The 27,406-nt window shown below is 42.0% G+C and overlaps 1 protein-coding gene across 1 annotated transcript; it reads left to right on the top strand.

Annotated features, from left to right (window-relative positions):
• Nucleotides 1-71: 71 nt before the first annotated feature.
• AASDHPPT (aminoadipate-semialdehyde dehydrogenase-phosphopantetheinyl transferase) lies at nt 72-27,406 on the top strand. The gene is made up of 6 exons (XM_083609289.1): nt 72-1,229; nt 4,401-4,626; nt 17,084-17,205; nt 20,231-20,392; nt 22,274-22,351; nt 25,355-27,406. Exons 1-6 carry the CDS (start codon nt 1,047-1,049, stop codon nt 25,511-25,513), a joined length of 930 nt encoding a protein of 309 aa, XP_083465415.1. The 5' UTR covers nt 72-1,046; the 3' UTR covers nt 25,514-27,406.

The following is a 27,406-nucleotide window of genomic DNA, read 5'->3' as shown; positions in this document are numbered from 1 at the left end:
TGCTGCGTTTCCTCTCCCTCTCTAACCTCCCTCCCTCCTCCTCTTTTTCGAACCTTCATCAAAGCAGAAGAGAGAGTGAGCCACGCGCACTGCGGAGCTTGCACTTTATTGCTCCATTGCCCCTGAAGTTTTGCTGCTGCAGTTCTGCAGCGCGGACTGCTTCGCCTGATTACTCGGAAGCAAGTCCCGTTGAGTCCAGCGGGGCTTCCTGCAGCCTTGGAGTCTCCTGGCTTAAAAAGTTTTGGGTGCAATCCTAAACCACGCCTATACTCTGAAGGAAGCCCCGTTGAATTCGGCGAGGCTTACTTCCAGGTAAGTGGGTTTAAGAATTGCAGCCATAGGCTAGAGCATCTCTACGCTCAGTGCCCAGCACTTCGGATGTTCGAGTCCAGCCAGCCCCGTTCCCTCCTGGAAGCAGCAGCAGCGCTATTTCTCCACAGGAGAGCAACGCATTCTCCCCTCTCCTTAAAAAAAACCCTGCCTAGATTGCTAGCAAAAGAAGGGAAACAATTTGTCTATTCGTGTACATTTTGGCCCACTGTCAGCTGCATCGTCTCTAAGTAATGCCAAGAGGAGCAGGTTTTGAAAACTGCAAGGGGTCCCACTTGAAATCCAGTCCTTGAGAGAAGACTTTTGGGATGCATTTGCATTTAAATCCTTTATTCCCTTTCCTCAGTACAGTAGTATATAACCCTAATCCTAAACACACCTGATTGGAGGTAAGCCCCACTAAATTGAATGGGGCTTGCAGAATTGCGGTCTGGGCAGAGGAGGCGTTTGTTTACGCTGGAGTAAAGACAGAGCATCGTTCTATTTATATGATTCTGATCCTGCCCCTTCCTTCAATGACCTCACATGGAGAGGGGCTTAATCCATTTTGCATTGACAACAACCCTGCGAGAGACTGAAAGATGGTCATTCACGCAACAGCCTAACTTGAGTAGGGATTTGAACCCAGAACTCACTGGCCCAAGAGTTCTGTCAGCCTCCCATTTCTCTCCCCATTCCGCCACGTGTGTACCCCTCAGGCTGACGGTTTAAAACATATGTTCCGGTGTGCTGTGGCTTCCTTGGAGCGTCTTGCTATGGAGAGAGTACGTTGGGCATTTTCCTATGGCACCTGGGTCCCCCGCCGTGAGGACTGGTTGCTGTCCATGTGCCTCATACAGCCAGAAGAAAGAGAGCGCGTCGAACAGTTTGTCTTCCGTCGCGATGCCAAGGCTGCAGTGGTATATTCTCTTATTTTAAGATATACTTTGCTGAGATGAATATCTCTCATCTCTTAGTTGTTATTTTAGCATAAAGGTGGTGCTTCTAGACAAAGACTTTTGCAAGTGAGAGATGCATTGAACCAATAGAGTCTGCCCAGTCCCCTATGCTGATAACTGCTGTAATAATAATAATAGTTTTTTATTTACACCCCACCCATCTGGCTCAGTTTCCCCAGCCACTCTGGGCAGCTCCCAATCGAGTGTTAAAAACAATACAGCATTAAATATTAAAAACTTCCCTAAACAGGGCTGCCTTCAGATGTCTTTTAAAGATAAGATAGCTGCTTATTTACTTCACATCTGAAGGGAGGGCGTTCCACAGGGCGGGCGCCACTACCAAGAAGGCCCTCTGCCTGGTTCCCTGTAACCTCACTTCTCGCAATGAGGGAACCGCCAGGAGGCCCTCGGCGCTGGATCTCAGTGCCAAACTGCCCCATCAGCATAGCGTTGGCTCCAGGGTATTGGGCGTTTGGGCCTTCATTGAGTTTCCTTAAATGGAGGGTTCTTTTAGCCTGCTTTTGATCTTGAATACTTGCAAAATGAAAATGACTGGATGGTGGGTCCTCTGTTGTCTATTGCCACTCTCTAGAGCAGGGGTTGGGAACTGTTTTCAGCCCCAAGGGCCACATTCGCTTATAAGCAGCTTTCTGGGGGCCGAAATCAGTGCTGGTCAGGGCCAGAAGCAGATGCTGGAAGAGCAAAGAATGCTTAATTTTGCCTTCGCACATAAAAGAGATCATAGAGTTGGAAGGGACCATCTAGTCCAAGCCCTTTCAACACAGGAATCTTTTGCCCCACGTGGGGCTGGAACCCACAACCCTGAGATGGAGTCTCATGCTCTACTGACTGAGCTATCCAGCTTGCTAGTTTCTACAAAAACTGAAACACTCCTCTCTGTATCCTCCGTCCAGACAAGCAGGAGCGAATATCAGAGTTCAAGGACACAGTCCAGCCTGGCAAAAATACTCAAGGAGGGTACTAAGCAAGCCCAGTGAGGGCTTTGGCCTGGGGAAAGAGATGTGGCCTGGAGAGCATTCTGAGGGCCAGATAGATCCCTGGAGGGCCACATTCAGCCCTTAAGTTTCTCTAGCCCTTTCCCAGTTGCCACCTCCCACTTGGCTATATCAAAAGGATGCAGAAGAAACTAACCATGGACTCGATGGCCCTTGTGGTCTCTTCCAACTCTATGAGTCTATGATCTCTTTCCATCATCATTTTTATTTTTTAAATTAAATTTGATGGTCAATTTATCCTGCCCGGGGCAGCACAAAGCAACTTACAACCCACCAACCAAACAGACAGACAAACCCTCCCACAAAGGTATATTAAAATCAAGAGGAAATAGAAATACATTAAAAACACCCCACCCACTTCTAAAAGGCCATACCAATTAAAGGCCAAAGGCCTGGTTATAAGAGAAAGTTTTTGCCTAGAGATATATAATTATGGCTCCAGGTGAGCCTAATCTTGGCTGGGACCAGCTTTCATTTAGCTCCTCTCCTCCCAGAACTGCCCCTACAATGGTAATGTCTCCTGGTCGTTTTATAACTTTCTTATGTAACGGAATAAAAGAGTTGAAAGGAGGAGGAGACGTAGATGCCAGGCTCTTCGGTGGCATCCATGCATGCTCTGTAACGTCTAGTTCCAGCCGACGTTTTAAAATAAATGAAATGTAAATCGGCTTGAGTCACTGCAGAACTGTGTGGTATGATCCATTCTAATCAGCTCTGTAGGCAGATGTGAAAATGGGATTTCTGTTTGCTGCTTGTATTATCTCCTGTGCTATAGGTGGTGCTGGTGCTCAGCGGATAATATACGAGTGCAATCTTTCTAATACTTTTCTAAATCATAAAAATAGCCCTGGGAGGGGTGTGTGGAGTGCAAACTCACTGCTAAATCATAGAGAGCAATGCCTATGAGTTCCTCATTAAATGCATCATTTGAAAATGTAATAAAAGTGAACCATTTCCTGACAAACTAAGGACCAGCCATTGGTTTCTCCTGTTCATGTGTATAGACAGTAAGTTCCATCATTGCTACCATTCTATTTCAGTGTATTAATTAGAGCAGCTTCCCCAACCTGGTTCTCTCTAGATATTTCCATCATTCACTGTCAGCATGGCTGATGGAGTTGTAGGCCGAGGCATATGGGGGCTGGGTTGGAGGGTATAGGACGGATGAGAGAAACATGGGTTTAAGCCAATGTTTCTCAGGGTTGCTGTGAGTATAAAGTAGGGCAGCCCCTGTTTCCGTCTTTCTTGCAGGAAGAGTGGAATGTGTGTGTGTGTGTGTGTGTGTGTGTGTGTGTGTGTACACACACACACACACACACACACACAGTGGTACCTCGGGTTACAGACGCTTCAGGTTACAGACTCCACTAACCCAGAAATAGTACCTTGGGTTAAGAACTTTGCTTCAGGATGAGAACAGAAATCGTGCTCCAGCGGCGTGGCGGCAGCAGGAGGCCCCATTAGCTAAAGTGGTGCTTCAGGTTAAGAACAGTTTCAGGTTAAGAACAGACCTCCGGAACAAATTAAGTACTTAACCCGAGGTACCACTGTGTGTGTGTGTGTGTGTGTGTGTGTGTGTGTGTGTGTATAGATATATAGATATATAGATATATTAAGACCCCTCAAATGTATATTTGTGTGTGCATTATTCTGTTCTGTTCTATTCTATTCTATATTCTATTATTATATTATAAAGTAGCTGTAATATTTGGCCCAACTTGTAATAATAATAATAATAATAATAATAATAATAATAATAATAATAATTTATTTATATCCTGCCCTCCCCAGCCGAAGCTGGGCTCAGAGCAGCTAACAACAGTAAAAATAACACAGTTTACATAAAATCACAATCAATTAATTGAAATACATTCTAAAATCAAATCATTCTAAAATCAATTCAGAATCAAATTAATGGAAACCATTGGACTAGAGTTCTATGAAGATTACCAAAGTTGTGTTTTAATTCTGTTTTTAAAAGCATATAAAGCATAGCTGTGCTCTATAATGAACTGTCAAAACATTTTTGAAGGCAAATGGTATCTTAATATATTCCCCCCCCCCTTTACACAGAACAGTTACTTGCTGTGCATTATTTGTTCATTTTGCCTCATAGGCTGGCCGGCTGCTGATAAGAAAATTAATTGCAGAGAAGCTGAAGATTCCTTGGAATGAAATAAAGTTACAAAGGACTTCAAAAGGCAAACCTGTCCTTGCAAATGGCTTAAGCAGTGCCCATTCTAGCTTCAGCTTTAATGTCTCCCATCAAGGGAATTATGCTGTTCTTGCCGCCGAGCCCAACTGTCAAGCTGGCATTGACGTTACGAAGACGAGCATGCCAGGTAAGTGTACTATAGTCACTCTTAAAAAAATTAATAATCTACAGTGTCCTAGGACAGGAAAGAGAAGCCACTTTGCTCATTTATTGCAACACACACTGTAGAGGAATTTTTGAGCTGCCAGCGATTGGCTGAGCTTTCCTTCGTTCACAGTCTCTGACTGCCATTGGCTGAATTGTTCCAATCTTAGGAATGCAGGAAGCTGACTTATATACCAAGCCAGACGATCAGTTCATCTGGCTCAATATTGCCCACAACACTGTGTGGCAGTTGCTGTCCAAGGTTTCAGGAGGGAATCTTACCCAGCCCTTCTTAGTGTTGGCTATTTGCAGATTAGTTGCTCTGCAGAGAGCTTACTGGGGAGACCACACATGACAAGGAACACAAAATAACTTTAGCTAGGTTTTAATAACACAAACAGAAACTCCTTTTACATTAATTATAATATATCAATAAGCATGACCCATCCACCAACCCAACCACCAGGGTACTGAGAGAGCTAGGTGCTGCTCTTTATGTACTATACCCAATTGCTGACACAGCTTAATTAACACAACTTAACAGCACCTGCTATACTGCTTCACAGTATAGCACAGTATAGCACAGTAAAACTAGGTCATGTTATTTGCTCTGGCCCTTAAAGAAATACACATCTTGTGGAACAATAATGAACCTTCAAATTTAAAGAGACCATTCAACACTTAGACATGCCAAAGAGACCTTTGGCATGTTTCTAATTTTGTTTGACATGTTTTTATTGAATGTATGCATGTACATATTGTTACAGAAGTTGGGTGCCACCCGCAGTGGGTTCCAGGCGCACACCCAGGGTTTGTGCTGCTTTGGAGAATTGAAGACGTGGTGGAAATGTCGAAGCTTTAAGAAATATGATTTATTCACATATTCACACCTTCAGTCTATGTGGAGGAAGTCCAGACCTTACAGGAGGCATCCCCAAACTCCACCCCTCCAGCTGCTTTGGGACTACAGTTCCCATCATCCTTGACCACTGGTCCTGTTAGCTAGGGATAATGGGAGTTGTAGTCCCAAAACAGCTGGAGGGCTGAGTTTCGGGATGCCTGTCTTACAGCATGGTCATTTCAAGAGGGGCTGGTCCCCCACAGCCATGGAGTCAAAGGCATCTCTCCCAGCCAGCCTGCCCAAGATGGATCCCAGTCTTTGTTCTCCCCCTTCCTCTTCCCAGCACACCTTGCTCTAAAAACACTCTTTTCTTGTCACCTCAAACGCACACCCCATCACCATGGCAACCTCTGTCTGCCTAGGCCCAGTATTCCTCTCAGATGGGCCATCAACACTTTTTGTCACGTTAATACCTCTAACCTAGGTGAGGCCCTAGCTTGGAACAGAAGCTTAGCTTGTGTTTTTCCACTTGACTGCAATTTTCCCTTCAGTACTCCAAATATTCAAAATCCTGCCATTTATAATTTCTAGGGTTTAGTCCCTAACAGTATTTATTTGCCCATTTAAGGTATTTCTACCTCACCTTTGAGCTGAAAAAGCTGGGGTGTGGCAAATATCAGTACTAAGATGGTCCCTAGCAACAGGTTTATAATCTAAAAAGACACGACAGATGAGGGGGGGGGGGGAAAGAAATGGCAGTGAAAAGTACCAAGCACCAAGTTCTTAAAGTTCTTATAATACAGTTGTATTTACCCTGCCTTGGGCTAAGCAATTCATGTAAACAAACAACCAAACTATACCAATATGATTCTTTGGAAAACGAAAAGCTGGGCTGAAACCCGCCAATTCTGTGGAAGGGTGTGTATGTGTGCTTTTCCTTCCAGAAAGGAAAGAGGCTTTATGTTCCAAAAACTAGAGTTACAAGGGATTTGTATTTTTCTTTATCTTAAGAGCAGCCACAGGGTGGCACTATTGATCTGTGGAAAATCTTTCCATCTGTTCCGATATTCAGAATCCAAAACATTAAGCACTTGCCGATGAAGCCATCTGCAACATTTAAACCGCCACATTGAAAAGGGGAGGCTCGTATGTGAAAACCATTTTGGCCTCCAAATAACGCTATAATAACCAATCCATTTTCTCTTCTATAAGAGCTGTATCTCTGTCAGAGAACGAACAGACATCTCTTAACAGGAAATTCTCAGCACCTTTGCTACACTACAGTTCCCAGGATTCTTTGGGGCAAACCATGATAATCTAACTGGTATAGAGCAGGTATTTTTGTAGTGGAGATCTGTTCTTCAGACTAGGCTCCTTAATTACTTTGTTTTATCTTTATCTCTTTTTGGTGGTGGGTGGGGTGGAGAAGTATACGACATTCTACTTTCCCAGTGATTCTATACTGTTCTCGATGCCTCGCCAACACTCAATAACCGCTTTTTATTTACAGAGTGCTGGGAAGCTCCTGTGGAGACTGGTGATAATCTAGTGCCTAGTCATAAGAAATCGAATCAGGAACCTAAAAATTCATTAAAAGTAAACTTTTTTGGGTGAAACCGTCTAAAGCAGTATTTCCCAAACTTGGGTCTCCAGTGTTTTTGAACTACAATTCCCATCATCCATGACCACTGGTCCTGCTAGCTAGGGATGATGGGAGTTGTAGTACCAAAACAGCTGGAGACCCAAGTTTGGGAAACACTGGTCTAAAGTAAGAGCCACTTCATAATGTTTAAAAATCAGCAGGTACGGAAGACCACCAGGAAAGATAAGCTTTAACTGCATTCTAAAAGGCAGGCTAAGATGGTGCAGAGATTTTTCCTGAATGGTCTGCGGCCATCAACTTCCAGCGTCACCTTGAATGTCCCAGTCTCTGCCAGATTACTGTTACGTGCTGTCGGAGGGGCTGCCTTTGGTAACCTCAAAATCTGCTCTGCAAGGTTAGGTGAGCTGGAGGCCCTGTGGATTTCTGTTGCACAAGCAACTGCACGTCCCAAGCACTATTTGAGTCCTCTAAATTGTGGCGAGAGTTGAGCACGGGGGCTGCTTGCCTCCATTGAGACCAACGCAACTTAAAAGTAACTAACATGGAGAAAATAATGTAAATGGCTTTCCGGTGCTTAAATGTTGCTCCGTACAGAGAAGAGTTATCTGCATCTGTATAATATGCATGCTGCCATTTCCATTCACTTTTTGATTAATGGGCTTTTCAAGGTTCTGCTGTGAAAAAGCTGATAATGGAAGCAGAAAGTATTTTCCTAGGGGAGAGAGAGTGAAAGAAATTTCGACTCAGCTCTAAACTGCTTGCTTATCTAGCATGCTACTGTTGTAATAGCCTTGCCTAAGGAGCACAGGAAGCTGGCGTCATGCAAGCCAGTGTAAATTAAGCTGGAGTAAAGATAAACCAGAGCCAAATTCCGATCAGCAGTGAGGCTACAGCTGCATGAGCCTGCCTAAGCGTGGCAGGGAGGAAGAAAGCCTTCAATATTGTGTTTGAGATACACCACCCTTTTTGCCAGCTTAATTCATACCAGGTTGCCAGGTCATATGACTCAGCTGAATCAGATTTAGGATCCAGCCTAAGTCCCCCGTGCCATGGTCTCGCCCCCGCTGCAACCCCCCCCCCTTTTCAATGCTTACACTGGGCTGAAGATTGAAGATCTTCTGGCCTCAGCTCAGCTAGCTAAGTCCTGGCTGAGCCAGGATAAGAGATATACCAGCCAAGGATGAGGGAGTTTCATCTGTATAACCCCAGCTGGATCCTAACCCATCCATCTTGCCAGATAGGATTGTTCCGTAAGTCCCTCTTCGGTGCAATTAAAGCATTTTACTTCCTATTGCTACTGCTGCTTTTTTATTTTATATTATTTTATTTTGCATCATGATCCCACCAGCATATTCCATCAGAGGTCTAACTGGAGTATGGTGAACTCTTTAGTCACAGCATGACAACGTTTCCAGGTTGTTGGTTTTTTGCGTTCATTTATGGGAATAATTGCATTAAGTTTATTTTCTGTGAGTGGCAGGGCATACAGAATATTATTTTTAGCTGTGAAGTGTGGCATGATGGAAAGTTTCGGGCTAGTGCTTGTTATCCTGATAATATTCAGCTGAACTTAGTTGGGGTTTTTTTGTTCATCAGTGGAGCTTAAAGTGCTTTACCGTATAGATTTCAAGGGAGGCCTCCACTGATGCCATGCAGAGATGTGTTGTAGCTTTTTTAATAAAAAAAAATGGGAGTAAAGTAGAGAAAGAGTTAAACTCAGGCTCAAGCGTCCCCTTGGCTGCCATTGGGAAGATAGGAATGCAGTAGTGAAAATCTATGCCTGATGAATTTCTGCCTGTCATGCACTTGGAAATACTGCAGGAAACCTGTCAAAAGGGAGGGGGGAAATAGCAGTGTCATGCCCTATTGCTTCTCAAAGCTGCTCATGAATACCACCCTACCTGTAAGGATAATGTGCTGACAGGTTCTGCAGTGATTTATAGAATTCATGGCTGCACAGTAAGAACTGATACTTGGAACGCTGTGGATGGTATTTCCTTTTCTAAGTACCTGAGACATAGATACCTTTTGTGGTGTGTGTTTTTTTAAGATGTGCTTCTGAAATGTGGGCCTAGAGCAAACCAGAAACCGCACACCCCTCTCTCGGTGCCTTCAAAATACTCTTCACTTTCCCCCTAACATTTTTAGCCGTCATTAACATTAATGTTATCATCCGTCCTCAGGGCTTATCCTACCCCGTCAGTTAACAGTTATCATCTATCCCTTGCCAGGGGAAATCAATTAAAAATAAGTTAAAACTAATTTTACAACTGCTGACGCAAAGCTGGATTGTCTGCTCCCTGAAATGAACACTCTAGAGAGGGAGCGAAGTTCAGATACGATTCATTCAGAAGGAAATTAGACATGAAGATTCTAGCAGCCAATTATTCTCTTCCCAGACAAATCCCGGGCATGAATACTTGAAAGTTAAGTTCTGCTGTTTCACTGGGTCTTGCTCCCAGGTACATGTGCCTAGGATTCCTCCGTTTCAGAGATCTAAAGCCTTTATTTAGTGCCCTGGATGGTGATAATATTTGACTTATTCCCCCACCCCACATAAGAAAAAAAGCGTTCGTTGCTTTTCTGTTTGAGGGGAGATAAGAAATTGTTGCTTTCAGTTATGAACATAAGGAGTATGAGCTGCACAACAGCTTTTTTAATCTATTCATAACAGATAAAACATTAATTACGTTTATGTTGCTAATGAGATATTTAGCAGCACAGTTGCTGAAAAGATTTTTTTTCTGTCACTTCATCCCATTTTATAAATAGGTACCTCATGCCTAGGTTTTTGTGACCCAGAAGTCTGTATCTAACCTGCAGGATAACAGATAAATATGTTTTTTTTTAAAAAAAAACCCTCCAAAGATAAATGTGTTAGCTTTTTATAAGTTTTATTTGAAATTAAAATAAAGCATTTATTATTCTTAGGAAGTTGCCCTCCCTCCCCCCACTCTGTTGCCTCTATAAAAGAATGCAGTTCAGAATTTTGGCACTAGGGGGCAGGGCAGAGGGGCAGGCTGTGGTGCTGAGTCCCACCTGTGGGTCTCAGGCCACTCTTTGAGAAATACTGAAATAGCCCCTAATGGACATTCCTCGCTTTGAGGAAGCACATTTTTGGGATATCTTCCTTTGTTTAAACACTGCTTTCTCTGGAGATAAATATGGCAGAGAAATCTAGTCTTGTTCTCTGTGAAGTATAATTGTTTAAGTGCACACTGAAAAGGAGAACGATTGTTTATTGCTGAAAGGGTTTAACATTGGAAAATTCCATTTTAGTATATACTAAGCTACAAGACAGCTCTCTCTGAGCTTTAGTTGGATTGACCATTAACTGTTGCTGTTCTCTGCTGGTTTACACATGGGTGTTTAACCTTAGATCATGTGATTAAGGTATTCAATTGCAAATCTCCATTTTGAAGGAAGTTGCCTGTTAGTCTCTCTCTGGACGCCACAGATAACAAAAGAAAGAAGTTATGGGAGAAACAGAGATTTGATTTTTACTCTGATCATAATTACATTATATATATATATATATATATATATATATATATATATATATATATATATGAAGAACCTATGCTTGGATATGCATATGCCTTATGGAATTATCCGGCTGTATCGTTGATTGTTTTGTACTTGTTTTTGAAGAGGTTCTAGCTAGTAAAGCTTTGAATAATAATTATGGGCCTGGACCATTTTGCTTCCAAAAGGAGTCAGCTTTTATGCATCCAGTATTAATATTTGCAATATTCTCATCCTGTTTCCAAGAAAATCTATCACATTTGTAATGTAAAGATCTGCCAAAATTGTCAATATCCTTACTTTCAAACAGATGATGGCAGAACTTTTGGAGAACCTGTGGTCTTCTAGATGTTGCTGGACTCCATCTCCCACTATTCCTGACCATTGGCCATGCTCACTGGGGTTGATGGGAGTTGGAGTCAGGCAGCATCTGGAGAGGTACATGTTTCTGCTGCAAGTTCTAATCTTTTACAAAATTTCATGGTATTATATAGTTAATCAGATACATTAGCAAGGCAAGATGGTAAGAACTTGGCCTTCCAAAGGAAAAGGTTGCTTCTGAAGTTGGCTTTTTAAATTCCCCTCTCTTTAAATGCAGTTGGTAGGATTGTAATTGCTGTTATTTTTTTAAAAAAGGAGAGAGATGTCTTTTTTCCAGATAATGAGCTTGCTAATAATTTCCCAGTATGCTTAGCTTTGTAAGCTAAAACCAGAAATCTACAAGGCCTTGCTTAATGAGTATATGTCTTTTGGTGATTTCTCCAGTAAACTGATATTATGCCTCCATCTTCATTTCTCTTATTTAGTTTTATTTATTTTTGCCAGCTACCTCAATGCATTGGGAAGCATGGATTCATTTTAATTTAGTGTACTATTGCCTTGAGAATTCTCTGGTGAATTTCTAAAGATTCCGGCTTTCCTGTTTGCTTCTCTGTCCACCTCATTCCACACATTTTACTTCAAACACTTTACCTAGACAACAAGAGAGCACAAAAGTTCTGTTGTAGAAGTACTGGACCCAAAATAAATTCTTTCTGAATACTTCCTAAAATTAGATTTTCACAGCAACTGTTTCCAACATTTTTCTTTCACATTTGTGAAATGAAATGACTGATTTTTACAGTGATTTTATTTTACTTTTCTTTGCTGCTCTGTAAAACATCTCTTGTTATATACTGCCATCATCATCTGTCAGGGACTGTGCTGAGGAGGGCTGCACTGAGGAGGAAAGGTGGAAACCTCAGGATCCTGAATCTACCCAGGAGCAGGAGGACAGTATAGATTTGGAACAGTGGTTTGCAGAGGGACATAGTTCAGAAGGCAGAAGCTGGGAAGTACTGGATGGGGAACAGCTAGGAGGAGAAGAACTGGGAGAGAGTTAACAGACTCACTGTCACTTGAAAGCGTTCATCCACTCAGCTCGAGGTCAAGAAGAACAGATAAGGTGGCAGCACAGAAAGCACAGTGGTTGTGAGATCAGGTTACAAGACTATGGAGGAAGTGGGTAGAACCCTTAACTGGGAGCACCTTCATTCCTAGAAATGGATTATTTGTTCTCTTGCTGTGATCATTAAAATTTCTAACTGGTAAGAGACTCCTTTCTCTTTGTTCTGCTTATTTACTGTCAAAGGAGGGCGATGAGACAATTCCCTGAAGCCTGACATCATCATATGATGATGCTAAATGGTGTAGCTAAATCCACATTTTGAATGTTTTTATTACTGGCTGAACTTGTTTGTGTGGTTGCGACCCAAGAGGAAGTGTGGTCTAGAAATATGTTCCATCATATTCATGGTTTGCATACATTATCATAGAATCGAGGAGGCTATCTAGTCCAGGAGCTGCCATTGTGGTTCCCAAAAGTGTCTCTGTGCCCTTCTCTGGCACCTGTGAAGGTTCTCCAGTGGATTGAGCAGACGAGATCAATAATGGGTCAATAAGACGGTTTCTGCACGTGCTGTAGAAGAAAGTGAGAGGCAGATGGGGCCTGTCAACCTGGGAAGGTAGCCCATCTAGGAGGAGGAAAACTCTGATCCTCAATTTCTGCCTTGTGGGATATCTTCAGGAGAAGAAAAGGCTAAACCCTACACAAATCCAGAGTGGAATCCCTAAGGCAGTTGGATGGCACCTTATGCCTCCCCTCTCAGCAACTCCTACAGCCAAGCTGGTGCCAGATGTATTGTTCTGATTTCCTTTGGACCACATCAGTGAGGCCAAGAGGGGGTCTTCTTGCCTGGGCAGCCCTAGACCTCCATACACACTGCCCAGGAGAGTGCATGTCTAATTTGGAAGAAACAGACATACTGAATCAGGGCCGGATATAGGTTTGATGAGGCCCTAAGCTAGGTAATTGAGCCCTTTATATGCCCAGCTGTCCTGTGTCAACAAATTGTCACTGTTTTTTGTGTGCTGAATATACAGTGGTACCTTGGGTTACAGATGCTTCAGGTTACATACGCTTCAGGTTACAGACTCCGCTAACCCAGAAATAGTACCTCCGGTCAAGAACTTTGCTTCAGGATGAGAACAGAAATCGTGATCCGGCGGCGCGGCGGCAGCGGGAGGCCCCATTAGCTAAAGTGGTACCTCAGGTTAAGAACAGTTTCAGGTTAAGAACAGACCTCCAGGACGAATTAAGTTCTTACTCCGAGGTATATGGTAATTTATGGACCTAATAGGTTTCTAAAGCCAATTGCACATAACAAATAGGAGCCTATACAACATAAAACACTGTTGCTGTATATAGGTTTTATTTTATTTGTTTTTAATCTTATATTTTGGAAATGTACATCAAGTTTGGGGGGGGCAAGAGAGTGGGGCCCTAAACTATATGTTTAGCTTATATGTAACTATAACTATATGTTTAGCTTATATGTAAATCCAGCACTGTACTAAATAGAGCAGAAAGTGGGCTGAGGAGGTTTGTTTCCTGTGGTATGTACACACCTGTGACTTTATTTTGTCCCACAACTGCTTATCAAAAGACTTTTCCCCTCAAGCCTTAAACTGAAATTTGGAACACGTGAAACGTATTTTGCTGGTTGAAGTAGGATGGATTATCATCGGCAGCCATCCCTCTTCCAAATTGCTATTTTATTTTCTGAAGGGGAAAAAGAACTGCTGATAGCCTTAGCCTTCTATGTGAAAGGGAAACACTTTATTGAAATCTTTTGGCTTTTAGGGATAAGAAAGGTGACAATGTCATCAGCAATAAATTCCCCTTTGAATATGTGTCATCCTGTGATCTTGTGGGAAATCACTTGACCTTACGGCTATTGGCCTTTTTATTTATCCTTGTACGGAAAGCGCTTTTTAGCTGAGATCAAGGCTTCTTAAATGCTTTTCACTTAAATACATTCACTGCAGCCCTTCCAAGAAGTTGCCTTTGTTGTCCTCCCCGCCCCCCGCCCCCCCGGTTTGCAGCTCTCAGTTAAAAGTGTCTCAACTTGGATGAAAAAGCATTATATATCAATTTGTGCCTTTAAAATATGACCTCCTGTCTCTCTTCCTGTCCCACTTGAAACAGGCATAGCCAAGTGTGTTTGAATGCAGCACTTAAGGTTAAAAAATGCCGCTGGAAATATAAATGAGGGTCAGTTGAACATTTGTACACTGTATTATAGTGCAACATTTCAGAACTAAACATTTCAAAACACCATTCACAGAATTAGACCACAGCACCAGGCAAAGGGTTAAAACCCCTCACTGATCTAGATAGGGTGCACCAGCAATTCATTAATTTTTTAAAAACCATTCTCACAATCCCTTTTTTAAAAAATAAGTTTTATTAGGGTTTCTAGAGAAAAATTCAAAGGTTAATATCAAATTTCTTTTCCAATTTTTATCTGAACTAAGACTTTGATCTAAATTCTGTTAAAAAAACAAAAAGGGGGAACAAAGGAGTAGAAAAAGATAAAGAAAAAGAAAAAAGAGTAGAAAAGAAGTTAAAAGAGATAGAAAAATAAAATTCAGAAAATAAAGAATTTAAAATCCTTCATTTGTCCTCTATATCTAAACGATGACCTTCTGTCTCTCTCTTTGTCCAATCCAAATTGGCCAACAAAGCCAATTTCTGCAGACAAACATCTTCAATCACCTAATCCTAATATCATTATTCCTTTTTTCTTTTTTTTAATCATTTAATCCAAATATCATTATACCTTTTTTCTTTTTTTTCTTTTTTTCTTTTTCATGCAAAAACTCCATGAGAGGTTTCCAATTTTAACAAACGTTAACAATTACTTTTCTCTAATTGAATGTGTCAATTTTGCCGTCTCTGCTAAGTTCATCCGTTCTTCCTTTGTTGCTAATAACAAGCCCTTCCATCTTGTGCATATAAAAGTCTCACAGCCGTAATCATATATTGTAACAAAGTTCCATAGTCCTTTTCTAACTGTATATCCATAATCCTCAGCAGGACGAGTTCTGGCTTCAGTAGAAAATTCCATCCTCACTGACCTTGGCTCTCCAGATTAACGTGCAATTAACCATATGTGTAATACCCTGAATTGCCCCATTCCTTTAGTATGTTTGATGTTGCCCTTGCCTGAATTTGCAACTCCTCACCTAAGGCAAGGGTCGGAAACCTGTGAGTTTTCAGATGTTATTAGATTACAACAGAGGTCAGCAACCTTTTTCAGCTGTGGGCCGGTCCACCATCCCTCAGACCATGATGGGGTTCGGACTATATTTTTTTTTGGGGGGGGGGAATGAACGAATTCCTATGCCCCAGAAATAACCCAGAGATGCATATCAAATGAAAGCACACGTTCTACTCATGTAAAAACACCAGGCAGGCCCCACAAATAACCCAGAGATACATTTTAAATAAAAGGACACATTCTACTCATGTAAAAACATGCTGATTCCTGGACCGTCCGCAGGCTGGATTGATACGGCGAATGGGCCGCATCCGGCCCCTGGGCCTTAGGTTGCCTACCCCTTGATTACAACTCCTATCATCTTTGGTGGTCGGCTTTGCTGGCTGGGGGGCTGTTGGGATTTGAAATCTAGCAGCATTAGGGCAGCCACGGTTGGCTTAAATTGTCTTTTTCTCCTCAGTCTCCGTGGAGACACAATGAGCTGCCAGAGAGGGACAGAGCACAGAAGGTTCCATCTCCACCATCTCTATTTTATATATATATATAAATGGTTTTTGTTGGTTTTACATATAATCACATTATGTAACATCGTACCCTCTTATTTTATCTCTTTGGCTCAACTGAGCCTAACAACTTCTTTCACTCCTGTCTGATGGTTTACAAAATTAAACTTTTCATCTTTACATTTCACTTTACATTTCCTATCCTTGTTATATCATTACCTAAAATATTATATTACTCAGCCGGAATAGGTAGCAATTCCATCTTACAAATTTTCAGATAAGCCTGCTAATGATGATAATGGCTTGCAGTTGTCTTTCAAATATCATATAAATTTGTTCCAGATCCCTGCCATCTCTAGACAGGGCTGGGACAGTCTCCCTTTCCAATATCCTGGAGAGCTACTGCCACTCTGTGTAGACAGTACAGTGGTACCTTGTTTTACAGATGCTTCAGGTTACAGACGCTTCAGGTTACAGACTCCACTAACCCAGAAATAGTACCTTGGGTTAAGAACTTTGCTTCAGGATGAGAACAGAAATTGCGCGGCGGCAGCGGGAGGCCCAATTAGCTAAAATGGTACTGTAGCCTTATGAGGCTTTGCCCTCGGGTGACAAAAATATTGCGCCCGGGAAAGGGAAAATGGGAGTCAACAGACACTCAAGGAATAGTTCGGAGAAAAGGCTTTATTTCTACCATCCATGAACTGGTAGAAGGAGCAAGTGTGATAACTCACAAAAAGCATGCACGAGTTCACAGTCATATGCACAGAGTATATATTCCCCTTCTAGTTCCCTCCCCTTTCTCCTCCCTCAGGAGTCCTGCCCCATGAGTTCCTCTGAGCATGAACAGAAAGCTGTCTTGGGACTATTGTGGACTCTTCCCAGAAAAGGGTGGGTGGGTCGAGGAGCCTTGTGGTTCAGCATGTCCAAAGATGTTGCAACTAGAGTGAGATAAAAGTCAGTTCTCAGGCCTGAGTATTCTTGGCAATGACAGAGCCTATTCATTAGCCTTTTGAAGCCTTCTCGTGCTGATAAAAGAATAACATTTTGCATATGTACCAGCATCTTGTGAGAATCCACAGAAAAGCTGTAGCTGTGGATTTTTAGAAGACAAAAGGAATTTTGGACAGTTTTGAGGCCTGGTTGGGGGGTGACTTCGGGCCTAGGTGGGGTCACCTGTCCTCACCTTCCTTCAGTACCTCAGGTTAAGAACAGTTTCAGGTTAAGAATGGACCTCCGGAACGAATTAAGTTCTTAACCCGAGGTACCACTGTACTGAGCTAAATGAACCAATCGTCTGGTTCAGAATAATCCCCAGAGTCCCTAACAATCCTTTCCCCCCCAGTCATTTTGCTTTCTAATTGCAGGGAGCGGTTCAATTCCGGACTTCTTTCGAATTATGAAGCGGCAGTTTACAGAGGAAGAGTGGAGAGCAATCAAGTCCATGAACGGCGAATGGCTTCAGTTGGATATGTTTCATAGGCACTGGGTAACTGACCATTTTTATTTTTAACCGTTTATCCGTAATCCAGTCAACACAGCCCCTCTTCAAATATTTGAGTGGCTTTGTTTGGAATAACTTTTATTAAATCGTTTATATATTTGCTTTGAAAGCCTACAACGAAGAATCGGAGGAGGGTTTTGTTTGGCCTGCATTTTGTAAAACAATTGTATTTAAATGTATCAAATGTACAAAATGCCATAATGTTAATATATAACATAGAATGCACAATACAAATCTTAAATACTATAATGCACTATAATCATATTTCATACACCATTTCAATATTTGCTGCTATCATTAACAATCAGTCTTTATGTACCATCTCCTAAAATATATTTAATTAGTGGGGTGACATATTTTTCACTACTTCCAACACATCTATGGATTACATTTATATTTCAGATTTCACACACCTCCTAATTTTAAATTACAGATCTCAACTTTAAAAAATGTACCAAAGTGCATCGAAAGTAGTATTTTAGGATGAAAAACATTTAGAAATGTGTTCACCAAGCTAAAATACTATTTTATGATAAAATGTGTGTTTTCATATGTATTTCTTTTTTTAAAATTTTTTTTAATTAACTTTATTAAATTTCTTCATCAACTACATTAGTTTCATACAATATTTTTCACAATAATGGGCATAACACATATATATCATACATGAAGACACAAACATTATTCATACAAATACCCACTTATTAAACTGTCAGTAAATAGTAAATATTTTATAATTCATTAATCTGCTCTTTTAAAATTCTCATTATTACATTAAATATTAAATAAGAGAATATGAATTCCCTCCATCTTCCATTATTCCTCCTTTCTTATATATTGCTCTGCTAATTTCCAGTCTTCCCATTTTCCTCTGTATCCCTCCACTTCTTTAACGTGATTGTTAATGTAATAATTGGCATTTCTTCCCTTATTTTTCTAATTACTTCATTTCCAAACCCAGCTTATATTTTTCTTCAAGTTTTAGCATTCACAATCCTTGTCAGGGTTAAATTATACAGTATCTTGAGTCTAGATTTATTTGCAATTCTTGTGGGGGGGATTCATATAGTTTGGGAGACATAATAGAAAATATTCAGTTATTATCTCCTTAAATTTTTCATTTATAACTATTAGCACCGTCCTCCAATATTGCTTCACCCTTGCACACTCGCACCATGAATGGATACAGTCTCTCTTAATGTTATAACAGAACCAACATTTCTTCCTGTAGACAGGAATAATTCTTCAATTATTTGCTTTGTACAACATTGAAGCATTTCCCCTCTCATCTCCCTGCCAAACAATTCATGGGCAGGTGGATTCCCCAAACTGTTCTTGTCCCAAAAAAGGCACATGTATTGAGGTTTCTGGCTGGGGTTCCATTCCGATGTCATATAACCCGTTTTATTTATTACTTCTTCTTCTTATTTATTTATTGGGTTTATATACCGCCGTCCATCATAAAGTCTCAGGGCGGTTCACAGAATAAAATACAGGATGAAAACAAGTAAATAAGTAGAACAAGACAACAAAACAATAACACACACACACACCTTCCCATTGACACATTTAAAAGGCAGTAGAATATTAATCAGGTCTGGTTGAAGAAGAACGTTTTCACCTGGCGACTAACATGTTGTCGTTTAGTCGTGTCCAACTCTTCGTGACCTATGGACCAGAACACGCCAGGCATGCCAGTTTGGTCAAACTCATGCTGATGGCTTCGAGAAAACTGTCCAACCATCTTGTCCTCTGTCGTCCCCTTCTCCTTGTGCCCTCCATCTTTCCCAACATCAGGGTCTTTTCCAGGGAGTCTTCTCTTCTCATGAGGTGGCCAAAGTATTGGAGCCTCAGCTTCAGGATCTGTCCTTCCAGTGAGCACTCAGGGCTGATTTCCTTCAGAATGGATAGGTTTGATCTTCTTGCAGTCCATGGGACTCTCAAGAGTCTCCTCCAGCACCAGAATTCAAAAGCATCAATTCTTCGGCGATCAGCTTTCTTTATGGTCCATAATCAAGGCACCCGGCGAACCTCCCTGGGGAGAGCATTCCACAAATGGGGAGCCACTGCAGAAAAGGCCCATTATCGTGTTGCCACCCTCCAGCCCTCACATGAAGAGTCTGGGACAGTTTGTATGGGGAGAGGCAGTGCTTTTTTTCCTTAAAAAACATTTAGGGGTCCTCTTATTTTGACTTGAGAAAATCAAAATTTTATAGTTCAAATGGGGAAAAATAAATACAGTAGATGGACAAAAGGCCACCATCGGGCGTAGCAACGGAACTGACGATTCCCTGTGGTAGAGAAGAAACAATTTTTTTTTATGGTGAAGGGCAGGTAATAAATAATAAGAATAACATTTGATCAGTTAAATCATTCATTAAGCATAGAGAATGGCTTGATGGCACAATTCCACTAAAGCTAAACAAGGAAGATGCTAGGGTGGGAGACTGCCCAAGAGCCATATATAAGCCACTTTGAGTTACTTGTAGGAAGAATAAACAGATAATCAATTAATTGAATGATCAGCTAAAACCTTCAGGTTTCGTGACCAGTTCTTATTAATGCAGTGGGCATTTTGGCAACTCGGGTCTCTGCAAGAAGGCTTCTGTGTTGTCCCAGGCTTATTCCTGCCAATTGTACTCGCAAGATATAACCATGGAAATTCTCTGTACATAACAGGCAGAAAAAAAGACCCGGGATTTGGCTCTGGTTTAATCATGTATAGGCGTGGAAGAATTTTAAATGTAAGTGGGGGGACACACAATATAGAGTCTTGTGGTTCCTACTAGGCGGAGATTCATAAAGCCACTCTACATATAGTGATTGGGATACTACTCTTAACCATACACGCTGTACTGTTTTTAACACTTGATTGGGAGCCGCCCAGAGTGGCTGGGGAAACTCAGCCAGATGGGCGGGGTATAAATAATAAATAATAAATTATTATTATTATTATTATTACACGGGTTGACCACCTGCATTTTTATTTTGATTTTTTTTTTACTTTTAGGCGCTAAAAGAGAGCTTTATAAAAGCCATTGGTGTCGGGATAGGTTTTGACCTTCAGAGGATTGAGTTTAATGTATCCCCACTGCAACTGGAAGTGGGGAAAACGTATAAGGAGACAGTTATGCTCTTGGATGGCGAAGAAGAGAAGGAATGGAGTTTTGAGGTGAGGCTGCAACCTACAAACGTCTCCCTAAAGTTATACGATATACTGTCTTGAAATACCATAAGATGTTGGTGTAACACTTAAATTGCCTACTGGTGAGCCCCTGCTTTCTTGGGATCCCTATTTGTGAGGGTGCAGGGGTAGGAGAAGAAAAGGAGCTTGCCTAGTCGGTGTTGGAATTCCTGATCTATGATTGCAGTCGTAGGATTGTTGTCTTTCACATGACTGTATATGTTTTGACTCCACAGAGTGGGAAGTAACGGTGACAGGATGTTTGTGTTACTGTGTTCTGTGAAGTGCGACTGTTGTCCTTTGTTCCTTCTCTTTGCTGTCTGATGCTAGAGAGAGAGGGAGCCATGTTGCAGTGCTCCGTGTGTGTTTATATGTAAATAAAGTAGATTAGCCAAAATGCTGAGTTGCTGAGGTCTTTCATGCAAGGTGCGCAGACTGTGCAGATCCCTAAGTGTGCTGGTGTCGGTTGGCATCGGTCGCTGTGAAGTACGGGCTGAAGAAAGCTTATGAAGCTCCCGAACGATCGACCAGGAGGGAGGGAACATGCCAGTCGGGCATGTGTCTCTGCCAGGGTCCTACTCGAGTGTAGGCTGAGCTCCTGACAGTCGGTTGCATGGACAGTGTTTCTGGGTCCCCTCGAAAATACATTGGCCTGGGGGAGACCATTGGTTGTGCCTGATTGATTTTAAGGGCAGAGGGCGGACTCGAGGCAGAAATTCATCCCTCAGGGAGATTTTTGTGTGCATTTTTTGGTACCACCCTCTCCACCCACCAAAGCCTCTCCCCCCCCCCCCGCTTGGTATTTGTGCTGTGTCTCAAGGAGCAATCAAAACTACATTCACGTTTTCCCTGTAATGGCCAGATTTGCCCATGGCTTTCAGGAGCGATTGTGCTGTTGCTTTGTTGAACTCTCATAAAGAAATTTGCTGGTGTTTCCAGAGAAGAAGGAAAAAACCCGCTTTGTCCTCTAGCAATGCCGCACAACCTTATAATGCACCCAGTTGGAGCACCCGTAAAGCTTTTAACGTCTGCAGTCTGGGGAGACCTCATGCCAGTAGTGGCAGTAACTAACATTTAGACTCCTGTGTTTGCTTTTCGAAATGGGAAATGATGTTAATATTAAGTCACTGAGAAATAACCTCTTAACTTCACTTTAGGGAACTCAGTTTCTGCTTTGATAATGTATGAAATGGGGGGGAGGATGGGATCAAGTATAGTAGGTAAAAAAGAGACTTCTTTTTTTACCACCCACAGCGAACAGAGTAGAAATTGTCAAAGCACTGGTCTTCAAGCTGGTGAGTTAGGACCCCCAGTAGGTCATGCGCTGACAACTAATGGCTCCATTGCTGTTTTCTTTGTTTTCTGTTTCCTTTAAAATAAGAAAAAAGACAATCCAAATGATGGGGTGGAAGAGGGTTAAAGGGTAACCAAAGGGTAGGCTACTCTTCTGTGGTTGTGTAGAAGACAATGCATTAACAGCTGTGACTTTTTTCAGCACCGCTTGACAAATTTGCAGCTACCAAAATCCTCATTTCTGTGGATAGAGGGCCTGGTGGAGTGGATTTTGCCCCTAGACAGGAGGTTCTGCACCCCCTCCTTAATATTACTTGCTGCAAATATGCTCTAGAGCAGATCCACCTTTGCAATATTGCGCACATGGAACAGGAAGTGTTACATAAGAGGGTTGACAGGCCAACAGGTTAATTTACCTAGGCTGTCACATCACCGGACTTCCTGAAACATGGAGCAACAATGGGGAAATGTAGGCAGTTTTTCCTGTCCGCACTATCTAATCTTTTGCTCTCCTACATTTGCTTGCTATTGGTGTTGGTAGTTATTCGGTATGCTTTTCCCCCTTTTGCCATCTAGGAAACACGGCTAGATGATTGTCACCATGTTGCAGTTGCTCTGGGGAAACCAGGAGAGTTTGGAGAGAAGCCTGCTGCGGTAAGATGTTCGGGTAATTTTCAATATCAAGCAGAATTGTTAGTAGTTTTGTGATATTGTGTCTTCTGCCTTGAGATGGCTCTATGCTAAATAGCTGTTGATTTTTAAAATACACAATAGCACTCTTTGACTGGAATACAATTCCAAGCAGCTGTTAATAAAAAAAGCCTAGAGTAGAAAATACTGTCCACCTGTATTCAGATCCTAGAATAAAATAGAATACTTGGGATATGATATTGAAGATGATCTAGCCCAATCTGCTGCTCAGTCCAACAGTTCCTGGACCTGCTCAGCTCTGCCACCAGAAAACTCCATGGTGGGGCTCTCTGCTGGCTGCTGCTAGTAAAGAACTTGCTGGCAACATTTCCTCCCACCTTCATTTTGGTAGGTGGAAGGGGGAGCTTCACAATAATATGAAAGCCTGATGGACCAGGCCAATGGCCTGTCAGGAGTCCAGTCCCTGGCTTGATCACACAGTAAGCATAGTTGATTAAAAAGGATGATTTATTGTCAAAACAACAGATAACTCCGGAGAGCTTAACACAGCCTCCGCCATCATCAATCAAGATGACCCTTCTGAAGATGCCTTCCAGTTACATAAGATATTGAACTTTCTCACTTTGCGCCTCTTGCTTTGTTTCCGGTTTAACAGCCCTCCCCTTAGCCGATTCTTAGGAGGGATTGGATCAGCTCCAATCTGTTCCTGTTCTGACAAACTGCTTCCTTCTCTGTTCGCGCCAGGTTGCCAATCCCAAGAGCGTTGGCTGGCTTCCAGCCCGCTCTCAGCCATTCCCTTATCAACCGGCATTCCAAGGAGTGGGGGAGTTGGCACTGTTGTTGTTGTTTAGTCGTGTCCGACTCTTCGTGACCCCATGGACCAGAGCACGCCAGGCACTCCTGTCTTCCACTGCCTCCCACAGTTTGGTCAAACTCATGCTGGTAGCTTCGAGAACACTGTCCAAGCATCTCGTCCTCTGTCGTCCCCTTCTCCTTGTGCCCTCCATCTTTCCGAACATCAGGGTCTTTTCCAGGGAGTCTTCTCTTCTCATGAGGTGGCCAAAGTATTGGAGTCTCAGCTTCAGGATCTGTCCTTCCAGTGAGCACTCAGGGCTGATTTCCTTCAGAATGGATAGGTTTGATCTTCTTGCAGTCCATGGGACTCTCAAGAGTCTCCTCCAGCACCATAATTCAAAAGCATCAATTCTTCGGCGATCAGCCTTCTTTATGGTCCAGCTGTCACTTCCATACATCACTACTGGGAAAACCATAGCTTTAACTATACGGACCTTTGGCACTTTGGAGTTGGCACTAGCCGATGCTCATTCTGCCTGGCAGTTAACCCTCTCTGTTTCTGGCTGCTTTCTTCAGTTGTCTGCAAACCTTCCCTGAGAGCTGGCTGCAAACCTTCACTGGGAGCTGGCTCATTCATGACATGGCCCTTCTAGCCCAGCATCCTGTTCTCCCCGAGGCTTGCCAGATCTTGCGGTGAAGTGATGCTGGTGTCACTCTACAGTTGTCTAGCAGGAGATGGCAGAACCCAGCAAGGCTGGGCAGAGGGACACCTCCTCCCAACCAACCCCAGGTGCCCTAGCCTGATGTGAAGGGTGTTTGCATTGCACTGTTAATAGCAAACGCATAAAAAAACAACAGCAGAAAAGGGAGACTTAAACATCGATATCCCACAGCTGACTTGCGTGGTTTAAAAAAAGCTAGTAATCAAATGCAAAGTTGCTAGAAAGGCTATGGTACAGTTTGGGAGAAATGCAAACTTTGATGAATAGTACCATAAAAATATTATATTAAGTTTCAGAAGAATTTGGTTAGAAACCTAGAAAAGGTGAGATCCAATGTGGCACGAGTAGGTGTCTGCTTATGTAATGGGGTGCTTCTTTCCTCTTCTACCTCCGTGTGCCTCCAAAATATGTTCCAGAGGGCTGGGGAACCACCCAAAGCAGATTTTGTGGGTGCATGGGGGACTGGAACAAGGAGGAGAGAAACCAGAAGTCCTGTTACGTAAAACAGATTTCTGTTGCACAAGCAAGTGGGCATCATTGGATGTCGGCCAATGTGAAAATATTAAAGCGGTTAAAGAACCGGGGGGTAGCAAAAGCAGAATCAATCAACAGTTATTTCAAATCAAATCAACTGAAGCAATTAATGTATAAATATCTGCTTTTCACAAAAGCTATTAAAGGGAGCCATGAATCACAAATGTTTCCATATGCTTTCTCCCTCACACAACCGAATGTTCTCAGTTATTTTGGGCATTTCTTGATGTGATCACACAACAGCATGGATTCCGTTTTCTTCTCTCTCACTGAATCAGCATGCATATGCATTGGTGCATACATTATTATTATTATTATTATTATTATTATTTAAATAATTAATATACTGTCTTTCATCTGAAGAAGAAATATCAAGGTGGTTCACAACTGAATAAAAGCCAATAGCAAAATAACAAGAATAAACCCAGTTAGAAAAATAAGACTACATTAAAACATCCATAATTAAAATATATAAAACTAAATCCATTAAAACAGACATAGTAAATGCTTGTCTAAATTGGTATGTCTTCAAGAGCTGGCGGAATGCCAGTATTGATGCAGCTTCCCATATTTCAGCATATAAGATGGACTGATGGACAGTTGTGTACAGAAAAATACAGAAAACTGCACATGGCAGTTTCAAGCAAGGAAGAATGTGGGGCAAAGCAGACTGATGAAATGATAATGGACCAAAATGGGGAAAGTCTGATCCCCTTCACCCTGGTCCTTCAGATTCCAGAACCTTGGGGTTGTGCTCAAATGTGAACATACTGGGTTGCCTTTCAAAATTAGAATTAGATCTATCTTTCTCTGCCTCTCCCGTCTTGTAAAATAGGTGTCTGTGTGTGTTTTAATGTTACAAACAGGGAAAAATAATTACAACCTTGTTCTTCAATCATGGAAATACTGATCTGCATTTCTGTGAATTGAATTATCCTCCCCTTCTACTTCTCAGGTACTTTCTTCTGCTGCGACCCAGACTACATTTACAACACTGACTTTTGATGATTTAGTTGCCTCTGCTGTGCGTCTTGCACCTGAAGACCCTGCCTGCTGGGATAGCTTTTGTGCTAAGCAGGAATCGCCAACACGCCAGGGTTCCAATCCAAGATAAGAGAGGCTACGTTTGCAAGGAGAGAAGCTGAAAGCATTCACAAAGGCCACACACTGTTCTCCTTTCCAGCAGTTAATTTGTATGTTTGGTGGTCTGGGTGGTGGGAATGCTAAAATTGCCTTTTGTGTTCTAGTTTTTTGGCTGTTCCGTATCAAATGATTACATTTTTCATTGACCTTTTCCAGGAAGACTGGATTCAGAAGAGGAAAAACTGTTGGGTTTTCTGCTCTCTGGCTGAGTTCATATTATTATCAGCTGCTGAATCTTTGTATTTCATTTCTGCAAATATAATCGAGAGAGGGAAAGAAAGGAATGATGTTGGCCGACTTTAAAAATATTACATCAGTCCTGATTTAAATGTAGTATTTTCCTACAGTGGAAGAGTTGGTGCATTTCTGTCTTTCCTCAAGTACCTTGTATAATGTTTATCAGGAGGACTTCACGTGTGTGGCTCTTCATGCAATAACCTGATTAATGCAGTAGCTCCACTACACCACCATTTGAAGAGACAAATCATACAAACAGAACAATTATCCATTCAGCAGTACCTAAGAAGTCCCTGTGTAGTCATGGTAAGGACAAGGGCACATGGCCACTCTCCCACCAAAGGGAGGGGCACACTTGTCCAGTAAAACATGAACCGGGTCTTTATTCTTTATTTTCCTGATAAGCCATTTGCCATTTCTGATTCCTAAAGTACTTGCAACGAGTAAGCCTGCAAAGTTAAAATGTGCATATGTAGAGTATTTGGCAATAGATGCCTTGGTCAATGGAATAAAGCGGTACTAGGACAAAGGTCCAAATCGTTAAAGCTATGGTTTTCCCAGTAATGATGTATGGAAGTGAGAGCTGGACCATCAAGAAGGCTGATCGCCGAAGAATTGATGCTTTTGAATTAGGGTGCTGGAGGAGACTCTTGAGAGTCCCATGGACTGCAAGAAGATCAAACCTGTCCATTCTTAAGGAAATCAGCCCTGAGTGCTCACTGGAAGGACAGATCATGAAGCTGAGGCTCCAATACTTTGGCCACCTCTTGAGAAGAGAAGACTCCCTGGAAAAGACCCTGATGTTGGGAAAGATGGCGGGCACAAGGAGAAGGGGACAACAGAGGACGAGATGGTTGGATAGTGTTCTTGAAGCTACCAGCATGAGTTTGACCAAACTGCGGGAGGCAGTGGAAGACAGGAGTGCCTGGCATGCTCTGGTCCATGGGGTCACAAAGAGTCAGACACGACTAAACGACTGAACAACCACAAAGTGTGGAGACCCTACAATTTTTAAAAGGGCAAGGGAACGACCACCTAAGTGATAGGTAGATGATCCAAAACTAACAGCAGGGTTTTATGTGGAACACTACTAAACCTTAGGTTACGTAAATGCAATCCTGGTAACGACACACACAACGTAACAGCCCGTTTTTGACTATGTAACTTCTATTTCAAACACAATTCAACATAGAACATCACAGAAAGTGTAATTCCATAGATCAACACATCATGCAAACAGAATATATCAAGAAAATTAAAGTCCAATGTATGGTCAGGAGATAAAGTCCATTCGGTTCCTAAACTGGCATATTGGCAATAACCACAATATGGTATTCTTATCTTATGATGTTCCACATATTGCTGCTTTGAGGATTCTAACGTTCATTGTATGTAAATATTGAATCAGATGGAAAACGTGAAGGTATGGCATGGCAACGATTCCGGGATAATACCTTGTTTCGCCCAACCGGGCTTCATCAGCTGTACATATTCTAAATTAAACAAACATGATATAACATAATCCTTATGCAAACTAAGTAACATAACATACTAATTAAACAATAAGTTTATATACCATATTCTTGTATGACGGAAACATGGAACAGAATAAATTCAATTAATCCAA

Source organism: Podarcis filfolensis (genome assembly GCF_964270895.1).
Source record: "Podarcis filfolensis genome assembly, chromosome: 4".
In the NCBI taxonomy this organism is placed as follows: domain Eukaryota; kingdom Metazoa; phylum Chordata; class Lepidosauria; order Squamata; family Lacertidae; genus Podarcis; species Podarcis filfolensis.
This window is presented reverse-complemented; position numbering and strand designations above follow the sequence as displayed.